Source organism: Pieris napi, chromosome 12 (genome assembly GCF_905475465.1).
Source record: "Pieris napi chromosome 12, ilPieNapi1.2, whole genome shotgun sequence".
In the NCBI taxonomy this organism is placed as follows: Eukaryota; Metazoa; Arthropoda; class Insecta; order Lepidoptera; family Pieridae; genus Pieris; species Pieris napi.
In genome coordinates, this window is record NC_062245.1 from 4,593,605 (window position 1) to 4,615,106 (window position 21,502).

At 32.3% G+C, this 21,502-nt stretch overlaps 2 protein-coding genes and 1 long non-coding RNA gene across 3 annotated transcripts; 1 reads left to right on the top strand and 2 right to left on the bottom strand.

The window, feature by feature from the left end:
- Positions 1-79: 79 nt before the first annotated feature.
- LOC125054924 lies at positions 80-1,596 on the bottom strand. The gene is made up of 3 exons (XM_047657075.1): positions 1,339-1,596; positions 906-1,158; positions 80-513 (listed from the first exon to the last, which is right to left on the bottom strand). Exons 1-3 carry the CDS (start codon positions 1,468-1,470, stop codon positions 167-169), a joined length of 732 nt encoding a protein of 243 aa, XP_047513031.1. The 5' UTR covers positions 1,471-1,596; the 3' UTR covers positions 80-166.
- Positions 1,597-8,246: 6,650 nt separating this feature from the next.
- LOC125054680 lies at positions 8,247-9,663 on the top strand. The gene is made up of 2 exons (XR_007117738.1): positions 8,247-8,671; positions 8,835-9,663. It is a non-coding gene; the product is annotated as an uncharacterized LOC125054680 (long non-coding RNA).
- A 3,386-nt stretch (positions 9,664-13,049) lies between these two features.
- On the bottom strand, positions 13,050-15,876 carry LOC125054916. Its single transcript, XM_047657070.1, has 3 exons — positions 15,707-15,876; positions 14,790-15,042; positions 13,050-14,003 (listed from the first exon to the last, which is right to left on the bottom strand). The coding sequence occupies exons 1-3, from the start codon at positions 15,836-15,838 to the stop codon at positions 13,678-13,680; spliced, it is 711 nt and encodes a 236-aa protein (XP_047513026.1). The 5' UTR covers positions 15,839-15,876; the 3' UTR covers positions 13,050-13,677.
- Positions 15,877-21,502: the final 5,626 nt, after the last annotated feature.

A 21,502-nucleotide genomic window follows, 5' to 3' on the forward strand; every position in this document is an offset into this window, starting at 1 on the left:
CGGTGTTATACATTAGTGCGACAGTTTTATTCTTTTTTTTACTATTATTTTTATAAAGGATACAAATGAAATAATTTAATAAAGTAAATAATTTATTATAATAACTAAATTTGAGGTACTCATACAACACGCAATAAATACAGACACACATTCACACAATTACAATCTAGTTTGTTAATTGACCGGCGTATGCCATGCTTTGGGCATCGTTGACCTTCCTGCTCCAGCCGCCAGATGCAGCTGGTTCGTAAGAGTAGCCCGGATGCTCCTCAGCATGAGCTGGAGCATATGAGATGGCGTTTCCAGAGGATTGGTTGTTTTTGGATAAAAGTCGTCGGATAAGGGAAACAGCTTGTACGGCGAATGCGATTTTTCCAAGGAACACAGCTTTGACCGCGACAAATGCAATGATACCAAGGAAGAGAGGAATAAGAGCAGCCATCTTCAGTTTCAAGAGGAGAAGAATTGGCAACAGCTGCTTGAGCTTCTTCTTGTTCTTCTTCTTTCCACGGCCTAGAAAATTATAAAATATATTATAAAAGTCCTGTTGATGATATAAATACCTACTATGCTTTCCGTCGTAAAAATATATTTTTCTCGAGACTTTCTACCTTCAAGCTTTTCATAGGTTTACACACAATACATAAACGAATAAACATGATGAACTAGAAAGTATTATTCCACATTGTTTTAATTTCTATTATATATTTATACTTTTAACAAGTAAACAACAATAGAGTTTTATATGAAAAATATTATTTTATGATTTCATAGAAAATATTTAATATTTTTTTGAAAATATGTAATAATTGTTACATTCTATATAGAGTTGCTTTAGACATTTTCATCAAGCTCTGCTACTATTTGAGGGTTTAGAGATATTATAAAAGGTTTTTGATGTTTACCTTCCTCATCCAATCCTCGTGATTCTTCAGAATCGTCAGACAATCGCAACTGCAGTACGTGGTTGTCCAAAAAGTCACCAACATTGTTTACAATTCTCTCTTCCAGTTGAGATTCCCTCTCTTTGGGATCGGCAGACAACTGTTCGTAGCTTCTAGCTGATCTTGCTGATCCTGTGTTGACCAAGGTCAATCCATCGATGATGCTCACATCTTTCGTTATAGCTAATTTTTCAGTAACTTTCAACGCCTTTTCCTGCAAATGGAAAAACTATTAATTTTTGCTAATACTATCAAATAAACGGTTGTAATAACTAATTTTGATTTTATTTTACATGTAATAGATTCTCAATAAGCGGTATTTGAATGTACGCGACTCGACATCAAAAGCGCGTAAAGCTTTTAAACACTAGCACAAACACAAATCACTATTCACCTTCAAACACAATGATGTGTCGTTGTCTACACATTCCGAAACAGCACCAACGATATTTTCACCAATTCCATATTCTACTGGACTACTCTTCACTAAAGCCAATAAGGCAACACATGCTATTAACTTCCACATTTTTCTATGATATCCACCGAAGCACACACAAGTTTCAATGTTGGATGACTTATGATATCATCCCAAAACTGTCATGGATTTTATCCTTTGTTCCCCCACTAAATTTTTCTAAGAATGACGTAAAATATGTGCGTACTGTGTGACAACATATGCTAACTGATGAAGCGTCATACGTAAGGATAAGTAGAAAAATAAATATTAGTTAGAAAGCGAAGTTTGTTCACAGTCAAATAAATACTGGCTCTCGGTGCAAATGAAACGAAAGAAAAAGTGTGATTGTTTGAATTTTCGTACCCACATACTAAACACCATAGATGGATTCAATCAATAATAGCACTTAGTGCCTATGTAACAGTGGCGAAAGTAAGAGTATGTGTTAACAACAAAGACGTCGCGTCTTAACGTACTGTCAAGATTGTCATCTCCGCGTAATCCATACCGATGTAACACTTTATTTAATCAATAGGGTTTTGTCTATTTTATATTGACTACACGAATCAAAATGACGATTAAATTTAAATTCTAAACAAGTCCTAAATTTCTTGTTAAGCTATGCGGAATAAACTAATTTCCCAATTCTAAAACCAAAACCTATTACATTATTTAAGCGAAAATTATTTTAATTTTAATGTAATACTTAACTACTACGAGTATATTATATGTTCTTAAAGAAGTAATGGTGGTTTTTAGTAAGTTTCTGATAATACTTCCACGTTAATACCTATGTCTCCAATTCACGATGAATCTCTAAATCTCAATATATGTAAAAATAAACTTATGATAATTGAAACAAAATCATTAAGTTAAGAGACAAATAATGCACCTATATCACTTTTATCTATTATGTGTTAAATAAGTTTATAAAAAAGTAACAAATGAAGTGATTTGTTGATCTAAGTCACAGAGCTATCCAAGTGTATGTTCAAAGAATAATGTAAAAAAGGAAAATATAAAAAAAATATTGCATTAGATTTTAGTTTAACTTGCACTGTTTTGAATAAACAACACCTTATTTTATATGTAGCTATTTATTAATCAATTTTTGGGTCACGTTTGACCAAAGTTAAACCGGTAAAGTCAGTTTTATGGTTAGAAAATAACTTTCTGCGTAGCACTGTCCATTTCAAAGAAATGACTTATGTATTTTTTACGTGTGTGAAAATTTCATAGTTAAAATTACTAGACAATCTCAGGTAGACTAGACAATATATCTAGTTCTTACACAATAACACTTAAAAAACTTTGCTAACAGACAACTGGAGCAATCGTCGCCGAGTGAAAGAAAAGTGTTGAATCTTAAGAAATAATATTATAAACACAAAAATTATAACTATTCCATCAGTTTTTGAAGTAAGCTTTGCTTTGTAACTTGTAAACTTTGTAGTTTAAGTTTCATTGTAGTCATCATGTTTTAAAGTTACTTTTATTCTGAGTGATATAGCATTGATATCTTTTTTGATAAATGTAAGTTCGTTATAAAATCCATTACGTGTATTTGTTGCTTTTATAGTCTAGATGACCCGGTGAACTTCCTATCGCCTACATATCTTTGTAAAATTTCTGGGAATCTATTCCAAGACATCCAGCTACTACTAACTACTACTGCGTTATAGGCAGATGTTAATAAAAAACAAGGATATCCTTTAGTAGTTCCGTCTACTTCCGTTTTTGTTATATATTTTAGTAATTTCTTTCAATTAGATACTATTAAAACTACTTTTACCAATCGACATTATATAACCAAAATATACCATAAAAATTATCGATAGGAAACCCATAAAAATTTAGATTGCGTAAATTGTCGAAAGAAAGTTGTGTTAATTAACATTATATACTACAAATGTGAATAAAAGTGATGAATAACTAAATTTTAACACACACATACTAAGTACATCCATACTTATTACAATAGTTAATATATTGTGATTTTGATCTCAACAGAGGGATAGTCATTCATTCATCACCCCCAAAGTTTTATTTACTGTAGTGATCACTTGATCTTGAGTTTCTGTCTCATAAATAAATCCGTAGAAGCGCAAGACCTTCGGGATATGTTCTTTAAGCCAACGAAGCCCACAGAGCCATCATTAAACCTTTTAAAAATATGATTCAAAAAGACCCTTTAGGTACACCTTATTGTATGCAAGATTAGGAAGCTATCGTAAGTGAAATCGTGCAGAACAGAATTTGTTCCAGCAGGCATAATAGATAATGTGCCTACTTTCTGCCCGTTTTTTCGCGAACATTAAAAACGCAGTTCTACGTCTCAATATTTGTTCCCTGAAATTTTGAAACTGCACTTTTCTGTTTGGTCCTGGCAATTTATAAAACATAACAATTACTTCCTTATCTATTTATAATAATTTACTACTGTATGGACACTATTCAATACAAGGGGCACTATATAGTATATACTCGACTACTGATTAGAATTTTGGTCTTTACCATAATATCGTAACATTAATACATTCTCATACATTGATCTGTTGCAGTAACCTAGAAAACTATCAATTTCAATATACTCGTCATTAAAATTGTAATGTGTTTCATTAAAAAAAAATATATTATGTACATAACATAGCGGTATGTGAATAAAAAATTTCTCTGGTGACCTTTTACCAGTGAAATGTCAAGTGTGACACAGGTACAGAAATTCGATTATCGGAGAGAATCTTGTCTTTTCACTTTCATTTATTTAAGCGGTATAGCAGTGACAACGTTTAGTTCTATGTACTCCAATGTGTGCTGTAAAATATTTCTGATTAGGGCAATATGTACACGCGTAAGAAGTTATACTTCTTTGGCATTATTAAAAATAGGTTTTGATTGCATGCAAATAATTAATTACAATTAAATAATCAAAGACTGGAAAAGGAGTCATTAAAGTCAATAAAGTTCAGTTTACATTTGAAAAATTAAATAAATTAAAATTAAATTATTATTCGAATTATTTATGTCCAATGCCGTAGCATCTTCCGTGGGCAACTTCATTCTGTTAATTTTGTGTCACGGTACACGCACATCGCAAAATTTCACTCTCATAAATTTTTCATAACGCGCCTAAAGAAGTATTACTTCAAAAACCAGTGGCGATTAGTAAAAACAAATGATCACTTAACAGTTACAGAAATCTGTAGTCCAGACCTTTAAGGTTAAGTGATTATTTGTGTGCGCAGCCAGGCATTGAACGTTGAATCGACTAGGCAACATTCTTCATGAGGATTTAAAACGTATAGAACATAGCGAAACATTTCTGACCATAACAGAATTATTTTTTGAACTTTTCTACATAATTTACTTTATCGTATATTATTTTTTATTGTTTATCGTTTAGATCAAAGAGATGCAACATTCATTAGTCTACGAGTAGTTTTAAGTCAAATTATATTACATAATCATGGCGTACAACCTAATCTTGAATTCCGACAACGCAAACTTAGGGATAGTTAGGAAAACTGATCAACACTGTTAGTCCCATTGTCCCCAATTACGTAACGGGACATTAATATGACATCGTGTACAATACAAACAAATGTGCTCACACATATCTTAATTAATTATTAGTTTTAAATAAATCATCTATTTTTATTTCACTGGAAAATATATAAATGGTAGTGGTCATTATCTTAGGTTTACTAAACTGTAGACATTACAATATATTTAAATAGTTAAACAAGAATCTTTGAATGGATACAAACACAAAAGTAGTATAATATTAATAAATTAATATTACAAAACTAGATATTTTAAGCGCTTTTCAGCAATCGTGGTAAGCGAGAAATGGTCAAGAGAAGGCGATGACCAGGATTATCTCTTATCTTATCTCAAAAATCACTTCAAATTCTTAGGTCCTTCTAACTATATGTTACGCTCTTCTAATAGATGTTTATTGGACATTCCATCCCACACTTCATCCTTCTTTGGCAATTCATTTACGATCTCCGCTATTAAGTTGTGGAATAGGCTGCCCGACTCCGTACGATTGGCTACCTCTCTGTCATGTTTTAAAACTCTTCTGTATAATCATTTCTCAACCTTATCCTATCCTGATCAATCGTGACTTGTATAATTCTTAATTCTTATTTTTTTTTTAGTTTTTCTCTTTAACTGGGGTTGCCTGGAAGAGATCGCTTGTTAGCGATAAGGCCGCCCGTTGCATCCCTTATAATTTTTATGTATTGTGTTTCTTTTATTTGCAACGAAGTGTAAATAAATAAATAAATTAAAAAATTATGAATCCATCCTGGGCTAAGCTCAAAGGTTACCAAACATAATAATAATAATAAAGTTTATTTGGCTTTACAATATAGCATTGTATGGGTTTACATGCTGCAGGTATAGACAATCTTTGTAAGAGGCTGGTGCCTATAATAGGACTACATAAGTCCTGTGGTAACTGGTCATCAGCTTTCCATCGGACAAATGTTGCCATGTATAATCCTATTGCTACTATTCATTTATATGCCTAACATGTTTTGTTTTAACTAAATAAATGTTACATAGCAGGACTATACTCAAAATTCTATAGCTAATTCAAATGACCCCGTTTCGCCTGCGAATTCTACACCACTTTCACTGAATGCACGTAACTGATGTAACAATTCAGACTTGACTTCAATTACTTAATCGTTTTATAATGATTCACGGCCGACTTGGCTATGAACTTGAAGAAGTCAAGGAAAATATATGTTTATTCTATTTTTAGCCATTCCGACCAGGTTATATAATAATTAAAGGTTTTTCTGCATAGTAAAAATCGCATATCTCTTGCTTATAGTACATAAATATTTGTACCTACAGCTTACGTCAAAAATATATTACTAGTACTGTATTTAGTAATATTTAAAAGTTATCCTTAGTACTTGTAACTTAACAGATAATACATATTTTAATTAAATCCAAGAGACCACCGGAGTAGCAAATTCATCCCATCTAAATCAAGCCGCTTCATTATCTACTGAAAGTTGACCGACGTGATCCTAATTGCCTTTTGACAGGACTGGTCATCCCACCGTCATACCACCATGGTATGCGGCTTGACCCCAATAGGGACCATAAATCTAGAGGGCCACACCCTTAGGAAGCGGTATTGAGAAAGCTGATGAGTCACTGCCACTGGCCATCGAGAACTGTGACCTTGACGCAACGGTACTTATGATACACATTAGGTGAAACTGTCGCGTTTTAAGTATTAGAAATGTTTTGAAAGTGAAAGGGACTGAGGAAGTTTAATGAATTATCTCGTGACGCGAGAACTAAAAAAATATTAAGATAAGGGAGTAATTTAAAGTTAAATTGACATAGTAAAAATATAAAACCTTCTAAGTATTAGAAGGACTATTACAAAATTGTTATATTTTCTTTTGTAATGTCGTATATAAAAGTTGTTTGGAATATTTTCAAAAAAGTTTTGCTACGACCTTTTTAGGTCTTCAGACTTCTGTATCTGTTTCGTGATCATTTAGCTGTGGTCAATAGCCTTCTGTGCTTGACTCAGCTGATGTTTTCCTTCATCGTACGAGCGAGTCTTAGATATATACTCGTGTATAGGGCACCTATACAGAATGGCCATTGGTGAAGCCGGGGTCCCTTCGACCTCAGGGACGAGAGTTGCACTCTGAAGCCACTTTTTTTTCTTTTTTTTCGTGGGGAAATGCGTTACGCATACCCTCCCGCGGCATGGTTGACCTGGTGGGGAAGGGTGATGTGGGACTCGCTGTTGTGCATACCCACTAAAACCCCACGGCGCCACCAGCAATCGCCCGGGGCAGGACACGGTAACAGCGTAGCCTTGTCCGCATACAGCGACGCTGAAGCCACTAGGCCAGCGCTGCTCATAGACCTATTACCTAATATATATAACAGTGAAACCTTCTATACTGAAACCCGCTTAATATGATTAACACCACATTACCACACCACCTTAATATGATACACACCCTCTATTATGTTATCAAAATAATTGTATTAATATCTTTAAAAATATATAGATTTCCAGTACATGTAAGAGAGGCCTAAAGCCCTTGGGCTGTGCAGAGTTTAAGGGCAAAGGGAGGAACTTACTTAAAACGCGCGCCTCCCAGCCTTTTATTCTTAATAAATATCATAAGTTTTTTTACATTATATGTTAGTAAACTTTTACTTATTTAAGTTGAGAAATATTCAAAAAAATTGACCCAGTGTGTCACAACTTCCACGCATCTTGGGTGCGGCGTTACGAACTTTCGTTCCGTTTTGCGGACATTACAATGAACCTTACACAAATTTCTTAGGCCTCGACACCCTCACGACATTTACGATCTTAAATCGTCTTAATAAGGGTCACAATCCTCAACACGTATTTGTGGGTCGATAAATTATAGACGGATGTGGCTATTTCTTAGTTACGTGGAGCTGTTAAGGTCGATTTACATCAAACGAGCGAATGCTCATTCTATCCCCACTACATGAAATTCTTCTAGTGTAAACAGGCGTAGAGCATTCTTTCGTTGTTCTTAGTGCGTTCGCAAAGATTCTATAGAATATTCTAAGGGTGAGATCTATAGTCCGCACTTGGACTTTGCTCAGACTTACCTTACGAAAAACTTTGCCTAGTGTACACTAAGGTTAAACTATGATTTCGTATTTATAGACATTTTAACGGTTAGATTAAGCTAAGCCCAAGCTAAGACAGCAAATGTCAAAATACAAATTGATGTTTCAGTTCATGCAATACTTTGTTTATTATCCTTTAAAAAAGTAAACAATAACAAATATTTAAACATCTAAAACGGTACACATATATCTTCAATTTATTGTTATTTATGTATTCATTTATTTTATTATTGCAATAACTAGAAATTTACGAGTAACCTTTAGAAAATGTATTAATTATTTAAAGATGACAATAATTTTGTTACGTAGAACGGATCGCATTGTTTTGACAACAGCAACAGAGCACTTGTATCAAATATCAACAATTGAAAATTTTGCCTAAAGTGTTGTATATGTTCGGAACGAATACAACCAAAATCCTTCCATCCTGTACGGTGAGAATGAATTCAAAAGAAGGAACCGTATTTTGAAACACACGGTATTAAATGTGATCCTGCCACTGATCATTACAAACTTGCAACCTTATAACAACAGAGGATCGCCAAACCTACCGCAATTGCAAATACTTTTTGCATTAAGGCATAAAAATGCAACTGGATGTTTTCAGGTAATATTGTGTTCATAAATATGTATGGTTTTTCGATTTGAATATTATAGGTACCTATGTATTCTCAAATGATTTTAAATACATTGTATGTTGAAGACATTTGTCTTCTGACTTTCAGAAACATAACATATATGTAACTAATAATAATTCATTGACATTACAGATGGTGTGTGGTGATCTGAACAGAATAAGCCAATCTACAGTCTGTTTAATTATAAATAAAGTCTCTGCAGAGTTGAGTAAATTACTTCCTAGATTTGTAAATTTTCCAAGAAATATGAACACAGCCAAAAGGAAGTTTGAAGAATTAATAAGATCTAATACTCACCATGACCTAAACAGTATAATCAGAGCTATTGACTGCACCCATATAAAAATTAATAGACCCAAAGGTATCGCTCACTCTGAAGCATACAGAAATAAAAAAGGGTAATTTTCTGTAAATGTGCAAGCAATAATAGGGCCTGATATGGAAATATTTGATATAGTGACCAGGTGGCCTGGCAGTTCACACGACAGCAGGATATTTAGAAACTGCCAGGCGTATGCAAGGCTGCTAAATGGTGAACTAGAAGGAGTTTTAGTAGGTGACAGCGGTTATCCGGCACTTAACTTCATGTTAACAACACTTTTATATCCAACGACAAGAGCTGACAATAATTATAATTATTCTCAAATAAGAACTAGGCATATTGTTGAAAGGGTTTTCGGAGTGTAGAAAAGGAAATTTCCATGTTTACAGCTAGGACTACAGTCAAAATTGACAAAATATACTAGTTATATATAATTATAGCTTGTGCTGTATTGCATAATATAGGTATATAGAGTCATAAGCATCCCCTATGCTTATGATGATGGTGATCTTGCTGACAGCAGAAGTTGAGTAACACAGAAACAATGAAAGATCTCCTACAGGTCTAGCATTCCGGCAATCTGTGATTGCACAATTTAACTAGGTAATTTGTTCGGTAATAAAGAATATCAAAACAAAACTTGTTTCATTTTAAACATTTATTTTCTGATTCTTTTTTTGAGTGTAATACATATTTCTAATACTAATTTATATTTTTGTTGAAGAAATTCTATTTCTAACAGATTTTTTAATTTTATATGTTCCACTCCTATCTCAAATTTTTTAGGGTAGTCAGGTAATAAATGGTAGAAGATTCAGGGAAACGAAAATAACAGATGTGAAGCGAGAGTCATCGGTTAGGTTATAGTTTGAATTTCGTTGTCACTATAATATGCCAGGGCTGCCAGGTGACAGATACGATATCACACCAGTTATTTATAAGATCTCTCAAAAATGGGGTTGAACACTTATATAAATAATGTAAATAAACAACAATAGATACCATAATAATGTATAATTATTTTATTTCATGCATTTCATAGGTATTTATCAAGATCATTTAAAATTTCTTTGAATTCAAATTCTATTTTTCCCAAAGTCTATGGAACTCTGATACCAAATGGCAACACCGTTCATTAAAAACCGACAAAAATAAAAAGTCCAGTAAAAGATATGATGGTAGAGCAAATTTTAGGCCATTATTTTTGTTAGGCTTATAGTCAAAGTTTTTGGTAAGTCGTCGATTTCGTGGACTTGAGATTAAGCTAAGCCAACACTAGGGAGGGATTCGCAGTTTGCTCTATAAATACCGACTGTGTCTTAGCTCGATAGTTAAGTCAGAGTAAAGTCCAAGTGCGGACTATAGATCTCACCCTAAGAATACTCGTTCGCTTGATGTAAACGGCGCAAGAGCGCGCGAACAGTTGCTTAGAGCGTTCTAGCGTGTTCGGACGTGCTCGCGCCACTGAGCGGTCTTTTCAAAGCGTTCTTGTGTTCTAGCGATTGTTTACGTATCTTATCGATTAAATTATGTAATACATTCTACAAAAGTTTTGGAATTGTCCACTTTCTTCTTGTTTTCGCATATCCGTCATTGTTTCACCTACATTATCCAGTGTCCTTCGATGCATTAAATTTGTAACCCACCAACGTCTCTTCCTTCTTTTATTTTTGAGTTTTCGCGACAAAATAATAAATGCAGCACTTGCAATAATGATATCGCTGTCAGAGTCAGACATAACGAAGCACTACCAAGTACCAATACTAACCACAGAATTGACACGAATGAGCAAAGAACATTCGATCTAGCTTTTGTTTACACTAAAAGATTACGAAAGAATGCTCTTGTTCTAGCTCTAGCTCTATGTTCGCTTGATGTAAATCGATACCTCTAGCTTTCGTTTACACTAAAAGATTACGAAAGAATGCTCTTGTTCTAGCTCTAGCTCTATGTTCGTTTGATGTAAATCGACCTTTACATGACATGATATCATTGAACTTCACTTGCAAGATTACTTTTATCTTATAATAATATTATATAGAGAATACCGATTTGTGTTTCGAAAATTCACCATTAGAATGTTTCATGATCTATGTGTAACATAGGCTATACTTATTTCTAAAATTTAATATAACAATTAAGACATCAAAGATTTTCAGTGAAATAACTGTTTAATGTACCATTTAATAGGAATCTGTTATTTTAACCTTTTTGATATATTCACACTTCTACAATCTAGAGGCTGAGTGCAACGGGCGGCCTTATAAGTGATCTCTTCTAGGCAACCTGCGCTAAGAGAAAGTTAAAAGTAGTACAATGAAGTGCAAAGTGTACACGTCTTAATCGTGATATAACCGATTAATGAAACCGATTAGTTTGGTTAAACTTACGTTAGTTCTTAAGACTCTATGAAATAGTAGAAATTAACAAAATAGAGGCTTTATTGGGAATTTACGAAAATCACGAGATTTTATTTGTGTGGTCAAAGTCACTAGCTATTTTCACACACAATTTTCACTTCTCAGTGAGAGCTCACTGATCATTAATTATAATGATTAGCAGTTTTCTTATTATTGAAGTATTTAATACATATTATTAAATTCATTCAGAAAATTATTTATTTTATTAAACTAAAGTCGGTTACAAATGTTTAACTTCATTTGAAAAACAATTTCTAGCGAAAGTGTTGGGCGGGTTAGACGCCCGGATAATAGCGTGTGAATAATTGTTTATGTTTTAAAATATTTTAGAAAAAAAAGGAAAGTCAAAATGTTAGAGAGCCATTAAGGGAAAATTGTACTATTCTTGAAATATAGTATTATTATAATTATTAATGTTATTAGAAAAGTTTTGGCAGATTGCCTTATCATTACACACTCAACATTGTCTTATGTATAATATCATCTATTATATACAAGTTCTATGGAATATTAAAAATTCAGTGGCACTACAACCTTTACGTCTGGATTTCTGATTTCTATATCTGTTTTGCGACCATTTATTTTTTGTAGTAGCGAAGTATGTGATCAGCGTTCGAGCGAGTGTTAATTGCGCACATATAAAGTTCATACGTGCATAGCCGGGGATCGAACCTTCGACACTGCTATTAAGATATACCTATCTGCTTCTATAGAATATATCTACACTGGAACCCGCTAAATACCATTGACCACACACAGCGTATTAGGTCAGCCATGTTTATTCCTAATAACGCATCCCGCGTAGGACGCGTTTTCCTATGAGTTTCCATGAAATTATCTTACTTTTTACAATACAATGAATGTGATTAACTTTTTAACATACCTTCTTAATTTTCATTAAATATTACTTAGTGTTTATAAATATAAAGATATATTTACGAAACGTGCAAAACACATTCATCAATACAGGATATAACCAGAGCCGAAATGCTTTCAAAATTGCGTAACAAAAAAATCATTTACTTAAAATGAAAGTTTTTAACATCCGCTTATATCATACGTGAATTTACATAACAGCGAAAGTATATACGTATGGTGTCCTATTTACTTATATATAAAAAATGTTTTATAAAATTAAGTGTTGCGTAAATATAAAGTGAAAACTATGAAAGTTTTAGATAAAATCTATTCAGTCTAATGATTCTACGTTATAATTAAATTAAAATGTATATACAATTATTGTGTTGAACGTTTGGTGGAATAATACTGAATGCATGTTATTATTTCATTATATACAATAACTTTGACCTTTCTCAAGATCCCAATTTCATCTCTAACTTTCTCTTAACAATGTTCCCACAAGTTTTTCTGAAGGCTATTGTTGTAGTCGTGAGCTTCTTGAGATAAACCCTATGGTTGTATTATTTATGGTTATCTTGTAATTGAAATATTTGGTATTAGTATTTGTTTCTAAACCTAAACCTAACCTTCACTAATATACATATATAAACAAATTCTCTTAAATGCTGATTTCAATCAATACAAAATGTACTTTTTGCTGAGTTGAAATAAAATATGGGTTAGGTTATAAATAAAAAAATGTAATAATTTGTAGACATTTAATTTCACGAGGATCCATCGCAAAATAATAATTTAACTTAACGTAATCATAAATATTAAATATGACTCGTTACACTCAACCATACTGCGATTTATAAAAATAAATACATGAAAATATAAAATAAATGAGTATGAACAATATTTCTTTGGGTAACTTAAAATATTTGGTAAATATTATTGTATGCTTAGTAAAAATAAACTTACATAAACTACGAAAAACATATATATACTAAGATATAATGCTATATGTATGTATAAAAATGATATAAAGAAAAAACAAGGAAGTTGATAGTTATAAACTACACAAAATATGATAAATATACATGAAGACAAAATAATACAGATTTAAATTAAAGCAATAACCATAATGATATTCAAAAACATCGATACTGTGGCATTCACACAAACATACAATCACAATACACGGTGGTCGATAATAAATAACCTCTTTGATTAAATAATAAATTAATTGCCGAATTAAGCGCACCTCTGAGATAAGTTTTTCGGATACCTGTACATTACAGTAATTCGTTTAACGACTTGTACGAAGAAACTTGACGATGTCAGCTGTCAAATTGACACTTGACATCTTGAGGTGCGATTTATTTCGGCCTTATGCTTGTTTAATGTGGCCTCCATACGCCATGTTTTGGGCGTCCTGGGACCTTCCCCAACCGCCGCCACCACCACCGCTTTCCCAGCCATGCTCTTCATGAGGTGGTTCTGACCAGCCACTGCTCTTGCTGTTCTTTGAATCAAGAAGTTTTTTCAGGGCTCCGAAGGCAGCAGCGATGAATGCAACCTTTCCGAGGAGGTAAGCCTTGAATACAGCGAAAGCAATGATACCCAAGAAGAGAGGGATCAGAGCAGTTAACTTCAGTTTGATGAGAGCAAGGATGGGGAGGAGCTTCTTCAACTTCTTCTTCTTCTTGCCACGACCTGGTGAATAAAAAAAATGTAACTGGTTTCATTAAGTCATCACATCAACGCAACGTTTTAAAATTTGTAGAATAACCTCAATAATCAACTTGTATGCAAAGATTTGCCGATGCCTAACCTCTATTGAGACAGGCCGTTTACGCTCTCCTGACACGACCGTTGTTTCACGTTGAAGAGTTCAAGCCCCGTGTTTTAAAACTTTAATATATACGGTGGAATATTTTAACCACTACATCGGTCTATAATATTTGGAATACAAAGTACCTAAGCTTGTATCGACAATATAACACACATATTGCTTATTCGAAACAGAAACGTGTGAAGCTTAGCATAGAAATGTAAGGTCAAACTATCGAACATAGCATGACGAATGATTATTTTGACAAAGAACCTAACGGTTACAACTCATAACCAGTACCAGACATGAAATATCTATAATTTATACTTTGAATATGTTTAATTTTAGTTATTTGTATGAGAATTCTCAATATATATGGGCATAATAAATATTTAGGGTTTCTTTTAGAACATTTGTAACTATGTTGCATCGAGCCGAGTGCACTTATTGGCCGGATTCCAAATCCGGTTTACTTATCTTACAAAAAGTTTTACCTAATGTTATAAAACTATTCTCTTAAGTAGTAAAATGAATATTTTATAAGCATACGAATAATAATTTGCGTTAGATTTAAATCCATAAATCAATCAAATTAAAATTTAAAGTGAGTTCGGTTCGCTGAATCTTAACATTTTCTGTATTGAGTTAAAATTAACCAAAGAACTTACCTTCTTCTTCAATCGAGTTATCTTCTGTGAAAGCTTTAGGCATTCTCAGCTGTAGGACGTGGCTGTCCAGGAAGTCCACAACGTTGTCCATAATCCTCTCTTCCATCTGAAGTTCCCTGGCTTTGGGTTCATCGGGTAAAGGATCGTAGCTCCTGGCTGACCTTGGTGAACCGGTCCTGGCGAAGTTGACACCATCTACCAGATTCAGCTCCTTGGCCACAGCCAAGTTTTCCGTGAATTTCATCGCTTTTTCCTGAAAAAAATATCGATATTGTAGATCAAAATATAATTAACATTATTTAATTTGTTTTTCTATTTAGTTATTTATTAGGAACGCAAGAATCTTCAACACAGTGGAAGTTGTTACAGCTCTTTTAAATCAACATATAAGTTTTGTTAACAACCAAACCTATTGAGTTTTTTGTACCTAACATATTCATAATAAAAAAGAAGATAAAGTGAAGTTTATTGACACGAACAAATGTTTAAAGTACTTTAACAGCAGCATACGAAGTCTGCTAGTGGGCCAAACTCCAAACTGTTATTCCTTTTATCTAATGAATATGAAAATTTTATGACCATAATCTCTAAAGTAATGTTTTCTAAAGATTGAATGAGTCAAAACTATTTGTGTTTTCAACACTTTAGCGATGTTTTTATTCTAAACTATCCCATGTACTCCCACAAAAACCCTACCGCAGAAACTTTTAAAAATAATTAGTATAAAAACGTGCCAAACGTAAAATATGTTAATCCCGGTTATCAATAACGCAAAATATCGTTAAATAGATTTGAAAAAAGTCCATATCCAAAATGACAGGTCCAACTTTTTGAGGACGACCTAATTTTAGTAACGAGGCGTTCCTCAAGACCATTTGGCACGTTTTTAAAACACTTCACATCACTTCACTGCACACCTTTAAACACAGCATGGTATCCGTATCCACACAGTCTCGCAGCGTTGAGACAAACTTCTCCATGACCCCATCTTCTTTTGTCGGCATCGCGGCCGCCGCCGCCACAACGCATAGAAAGACGAATGCTTTCATTTTACCAGCGTACGAACAATTGTCAAACACTCAAGGAACACATACAGTTTTATTCCAACTCCCCCTCCTTTTATCTTCATATGTCACGGCATGTGACGAAATTATGCTTAAGTTAACTAGGTATTAAGATGTGAGCGTTAGTTTTAATGATGTGTGAAGGTGGGATTTCTTTTTTATGGTACGCATAGAAATTATTTGCGGCGAGTTTTTTTGGTTAAGATTCAATTGAGTGTGGTTACCTTGTACTTGAATTATAGTTAGTAATTTGGTTTGATCTCTTCTATTGATAACCTGAATATGAATGGAATGGTGGTGATGGAAATAATATATTCATTTCGGTTAGATCTTTATGGATTCGGAGTTTTGTTAGACTTATCCAAGATAGTATACCTATACCACCGAGGTTTTATGTACAATAATATAAGATATATATACGATAAGTCCTTAATTAGTTTTATTTTAGAAAAAGAGTTTCTTTATAAAGACTTAATAGATAGATATTTCTTTTTATTTCAACATCTTTTAACACATAATGGTTGGTAACAAATCAAAATATTAGGAAATTGTATGATTAAAAATATATAGGATTGTAAATCTCTTCTTTGTTTAGGTAATAATTAAAAGTATAAAAAAGCTCACATTTACTAATTTTATTACGAATATGATTATTTTCTATTAATAATATAAATTTTGTGGTTTACAATTGATGTTATATAAAATAAATTGCTTCGAATAGATTCACAATGAAAAGAGATATTTTATGAAGAAAAATGCTATAATTCTTTGTACATCATGAGTAAACAATACACCATCAAATATTTATAGAAATATCTACTTTTAGTATATTTCTACTTTCGTTTACACGTGAAAAATAGTGTAAAGTAATTAGTAATTATTAAAAACTCTTTCTTTAACAATGGACGTGTGAAACTCTTGTATAAAACAATGTCGGTGTAATCAAAGGTTAATTATAATTTAAAAAAAAATTAAAGTTTGGGAAAACTGCTTTAATGTAATGAACATTACAAATTACTTGCATGTTTAATAAGTGGAATATAATTAACAGTACTCATTAATAAAAGTAAATCGGTGTTCTTTCACTTTTTTATCTAAAAAATATATTTTTTATTCAACATTATTTGACAGTCGTACACGTGTCTCATTATTTTTAATTGTCCAAGCTTATATTTAGTTTTGTTTATTGTACATTGAAAATATCAAAAGCTTTTGAAAATACCTTGTATCCTACTTTTGAGGCCTAGTTTACACACATGGTGTATCGGTAAACCTTCAGTTTGATTTCAGGTGAAAATGACTTGTTTCAGATCAGAAGCTTATTAAAATACCAACCTTATTGAGTTGTTATAGGACTTTAAACATAGTTTTCTTAAGGAAAATGTGTCCGGCATTCCACTAAATATTCGATAAAATTCAAATAAAACTTTATGATATAAAAATATGAAACGCAGTCTTACGTAATAGGCTTTTCTCAAAAGTAACGAGAGTGAATTTACGGTAATTAGATTTTAATTACGACACAAGTTCGTTAAAATGATGATGGATTCTCTTTTTAGGGTTCTGCAAAGTTGCTCCGTAATTAATTTTAAATAACAGTACACACCTGAGAACTAGAATCTTAAAACACCTAAATGTGTCTAATTAATCTGTTATTAAACATTGTTTTGTCTATCCATTGACACTACAGTTTAAGCTGGAGGATGTTAGAGCGTAACAAACTACGCCTAAAACTTAAAACATTAACTAAATATCTATAATATTAGATATTAGTAAAAAATATTTTCAAAGTATTAATACGCTATGTAATAACCTAATAAATAAACCCAAGTGTTTGCCATCCTTGATAATATTAATATGATTTTTATTAAATTTCAATCGTAATTAATCTTAATATATATATTTCTTGTGTGCGTGTGTATGTGACTGAACTCCTCCTAAACGACTGGACCAATTTTGATGAAATTTTTTGTGTGTCTTCAAGGGGATCTGGGAATGGTTTAGATTCACAAATCAGCCCGCCAGATGTTAAGGGTAGTCCACCCCTAAATTTTTATTTTTATTTTTTAGACTCAAAATTTTTAATTTCTATTTTTTTATGATACAGCATTAAAAAATACATACAACCCCTAATTTTCACCCCTCTATGATCAACCCCTATTTTTTTATTATAAATGATATACATGGCAAAACGACGTTTGCCGGATCAGCTAGTAAATAAATAAATTAGTATTATGAAGATGAAATGGAACTGCCTTGTATTTTTAGATTATTATGTCATAATGGTGATTTTAAAAATAGAACGAACTGGATCCACCACGTGTGTAAAGTATTAAACTATTTCTTCTTCTACATTTTGCGATGGAAAAGATTTCAATCAAGGTTACGTATACGGGGCTTCTGAACACAAAAACTCATGATAATTTCACACATAGGCTTAAATTAAATAAAAAGTGTTGCGAAACAATTCTGTCTCCGGTTTGATTCGCCATCACTCAATGACCGGATATTCACATCAGCATGCTAATTATTTTACGGTATATAAAATAGTATTTTAAGTAGGTTTCGAATGTTAATGGATGTTATTTAACCGACTTCCAAAATGAATGAGATTCCTACTTCTCTCAACTTTGCTTGAAGGTTCAATTTGGTGTTGTCGAACTAATGCAATGTCTACATAGAGAGGTTTTAAAAACTCTTTGGTTTATATCGAAATTATTAACACACTCATATGGTATAATGTCTTCAAATGGACTGGTTAGTTTTAAGTGCGTCTATGACACGATTTTTTTTCTTAATAGGTTGCTGGGTCAAGTGCTTGGCGCCTTCCTTTGGTATCCCTTGGGGAATGATGGAACTCCGACGCAAGTACAATGATTAAATAAAAGTTTAAAGACTTAAGAATTTACTTTTAAAATTATTCAAGTAATTAATGATAAACTATTTTAAAAGAAGATAAACAATTTAGCAGACACGATAGTCTCATAATTTACATGTTCAGATTTAATTGACAACTAGCAAACTATAAAAAGTATTATACCATAGATAAATAAATTACTCCATAATTAATAAAATGAAGACGACAACATCGTCAACGAAGACTATATAGTTTTAACTATAGTTTGATAAATTACGTTACGCAATTCGTTTTGTGAAACGCACAAAGTTAATAAGATTTTACTCAAAATACACTTATTAATCCTAAAATTGCGGATATCACAAAAATCAAGCAATTCATATTAAGCAATAGTGAAAATAAAAGTTAAACTTAAAAGCATGATTTCGCTGTTTCTATTCAAGATGTGCCCAAGTACTTTCGCTTCAATGATATGACTATAAACTGTTAAATTATTTGTATAGAATACAAATTGTCATATTATTGATGGAATGTAGATTGATTATTTGGAAATCGAATTTGGACCGATTGTCTGGTGTTAAATTTTTATGTCGCACGGTTGTAGCGTACTTATTTTGTCGATGTCGTTGTTAGGTGATTATTTCGTGATTGGAGGAATATTTAATGTATGCCTGTTTTCATAGTAATTATTTAGTATTAAGCGTGGGCTTTCAACCTCAGGGGTCGTGAGTTCGAACTCGTGCTGAGCACATTTTTATGCACGCAATTATACATAGATTTCCCCAAATAAGAACAAGAACCATATAGACAGAAAAATTTAAATTTCTCTAACACGGAAAGCTATAGATGCATAATTGAGAGGCCTTTTTGTTATGTCACATGTCCGGCTTACCTTCATTTATTCGGAAGTAAATATATAGTCTTCCTCAAGGTAGTGCTTAAAATTTAAGTAGGTAAATATATCGGTATTTTCTTATAATTTAATATCTAGCACCTGTAAAGAGATGTAAATAATATTGCTATTTAGACAAGTTATAAGAAGTCTTACACGAATGTAAAGTTATCGTAATTTCACGCTAAGCTAAATTCCATCTGTGGTCATCTATTGACACTTCAAACAATGACTCGGAGAGAGCTCATTGTCATATTCAAAGAGTATTATTGACAGTAAAATATCCCCTATTTCGTATAGAGAAAGGGTTAAAGTTGCATGTGATTCAAGATGTTTAGAGGATCGCCTCTGGGCACACGCTGAATGTCTAAACGTAGGGAAATCTCTATAATGATGTACGTAACGGTGAAACCTGACTTCCTTAAAAAGCTTCACGTATCACTTAATTAAGTGTCTTCAGTGCAGTGGTTAATTGTAATGGTTTTTAAATTAAAAACCAGTACATCGTACAATCGAACAAAATGAATATGAAAATGTTCCCCATAGTGTAAAATCACTAATTATAATAATAATTTAGTTCAAAGAAGTTCCTATTTGTAAGTGTATAACACGCTAATAACCTGTATTCTATTTATACTTTTATTTGTCTAATAAAATGCAGTAATAACCTATTTAATTAAAGATTTAATTTGCGCCTGCTAGGTAGTACCGTTGACCCCAGAGCTGGTGCTTTTCTCGCTTAACGAATAAGTATCGCAATACAGCGAGGAAATGCTACTAGCATTAAAGGTTCACTGCGACAGGAGCTAAAACTTTTAAATTCGTTTTAGTTTTTTATCATTAATAATACTATGTAGGGAAAGAATATTATAAATACTGTATATTTGTGTGATATGAATTAAATTTAATGCGTTTTAACGCAAATATAATCCAAAGAGATATATTTCGCGAACATAGTCGAGGAAAACTGTTTTCTTTTCGCTTGGAATTAAGCACGAGTTTATTTTTACCCTTTTTAAATAATAATTCTCTAATTGGTCACTTACACAGGATTGTTTGGATTTAAATTATTTCCACCAGGAACAAAGAGTACTTTTGTTAAATTAGTGCAAGTCGATATTTACATATAATAATAAAAGCAATAGGAGAATAGATAAAATATTTAGATTTTAATTTATAATAAGAATGTTTGACAGTTTTTTCGGAAAACATATTTTGTAACTTAAGCGAGTTCTTGTAACGCGAGTTTTCAAATATCAAACTATGACTTTGAAAAAATTCGAGCAACGTTTGCTACTTTCATTATTACGAATCTCTACGTGTTAATATTTTCAGGTTATTACGAGGTCGTACAAATGAGCGCATTGTTGATGCACCCACAGTGCGCCCGCGCACGATTCCGTTTATTGTAGGGTGACACCACATTACGTAAATTTATATTTTTATAAAAAAAAAATATTCGTTTTTTCGACCGAATTAGGTTTTATTCTTCTTTATTGTTTGTGATTATGGTTAACATAGCCTTGACAGGGTCACAATATAGTACAGTTTTTTATCTATATTATTTTATAAATAGCTTTTGTAAGTGGCTAATTATATATATATGGAACTTTATAGTTTAAACTCACAAACTCGAGTATACGATCTTATTCATTAAAAAAAATATGTTTGACTGTGACTGCTATCTGATGCGAATTTAAAATATCTCTACTATGCGTCAATTTTTTTTTAATAATTACTGTAAATCATATATTATTTGCAAATATGATAAGGATCCTAATATCATAAAAGCTGCCAAAAGTAATCGTACCTCACAGACATAGCTAAAGTCAAACGGTTGTCAAAGAATAAGAAAGTGAATAATAAAAGTGGTAATTCACAATATGAATACCCAAGTTCT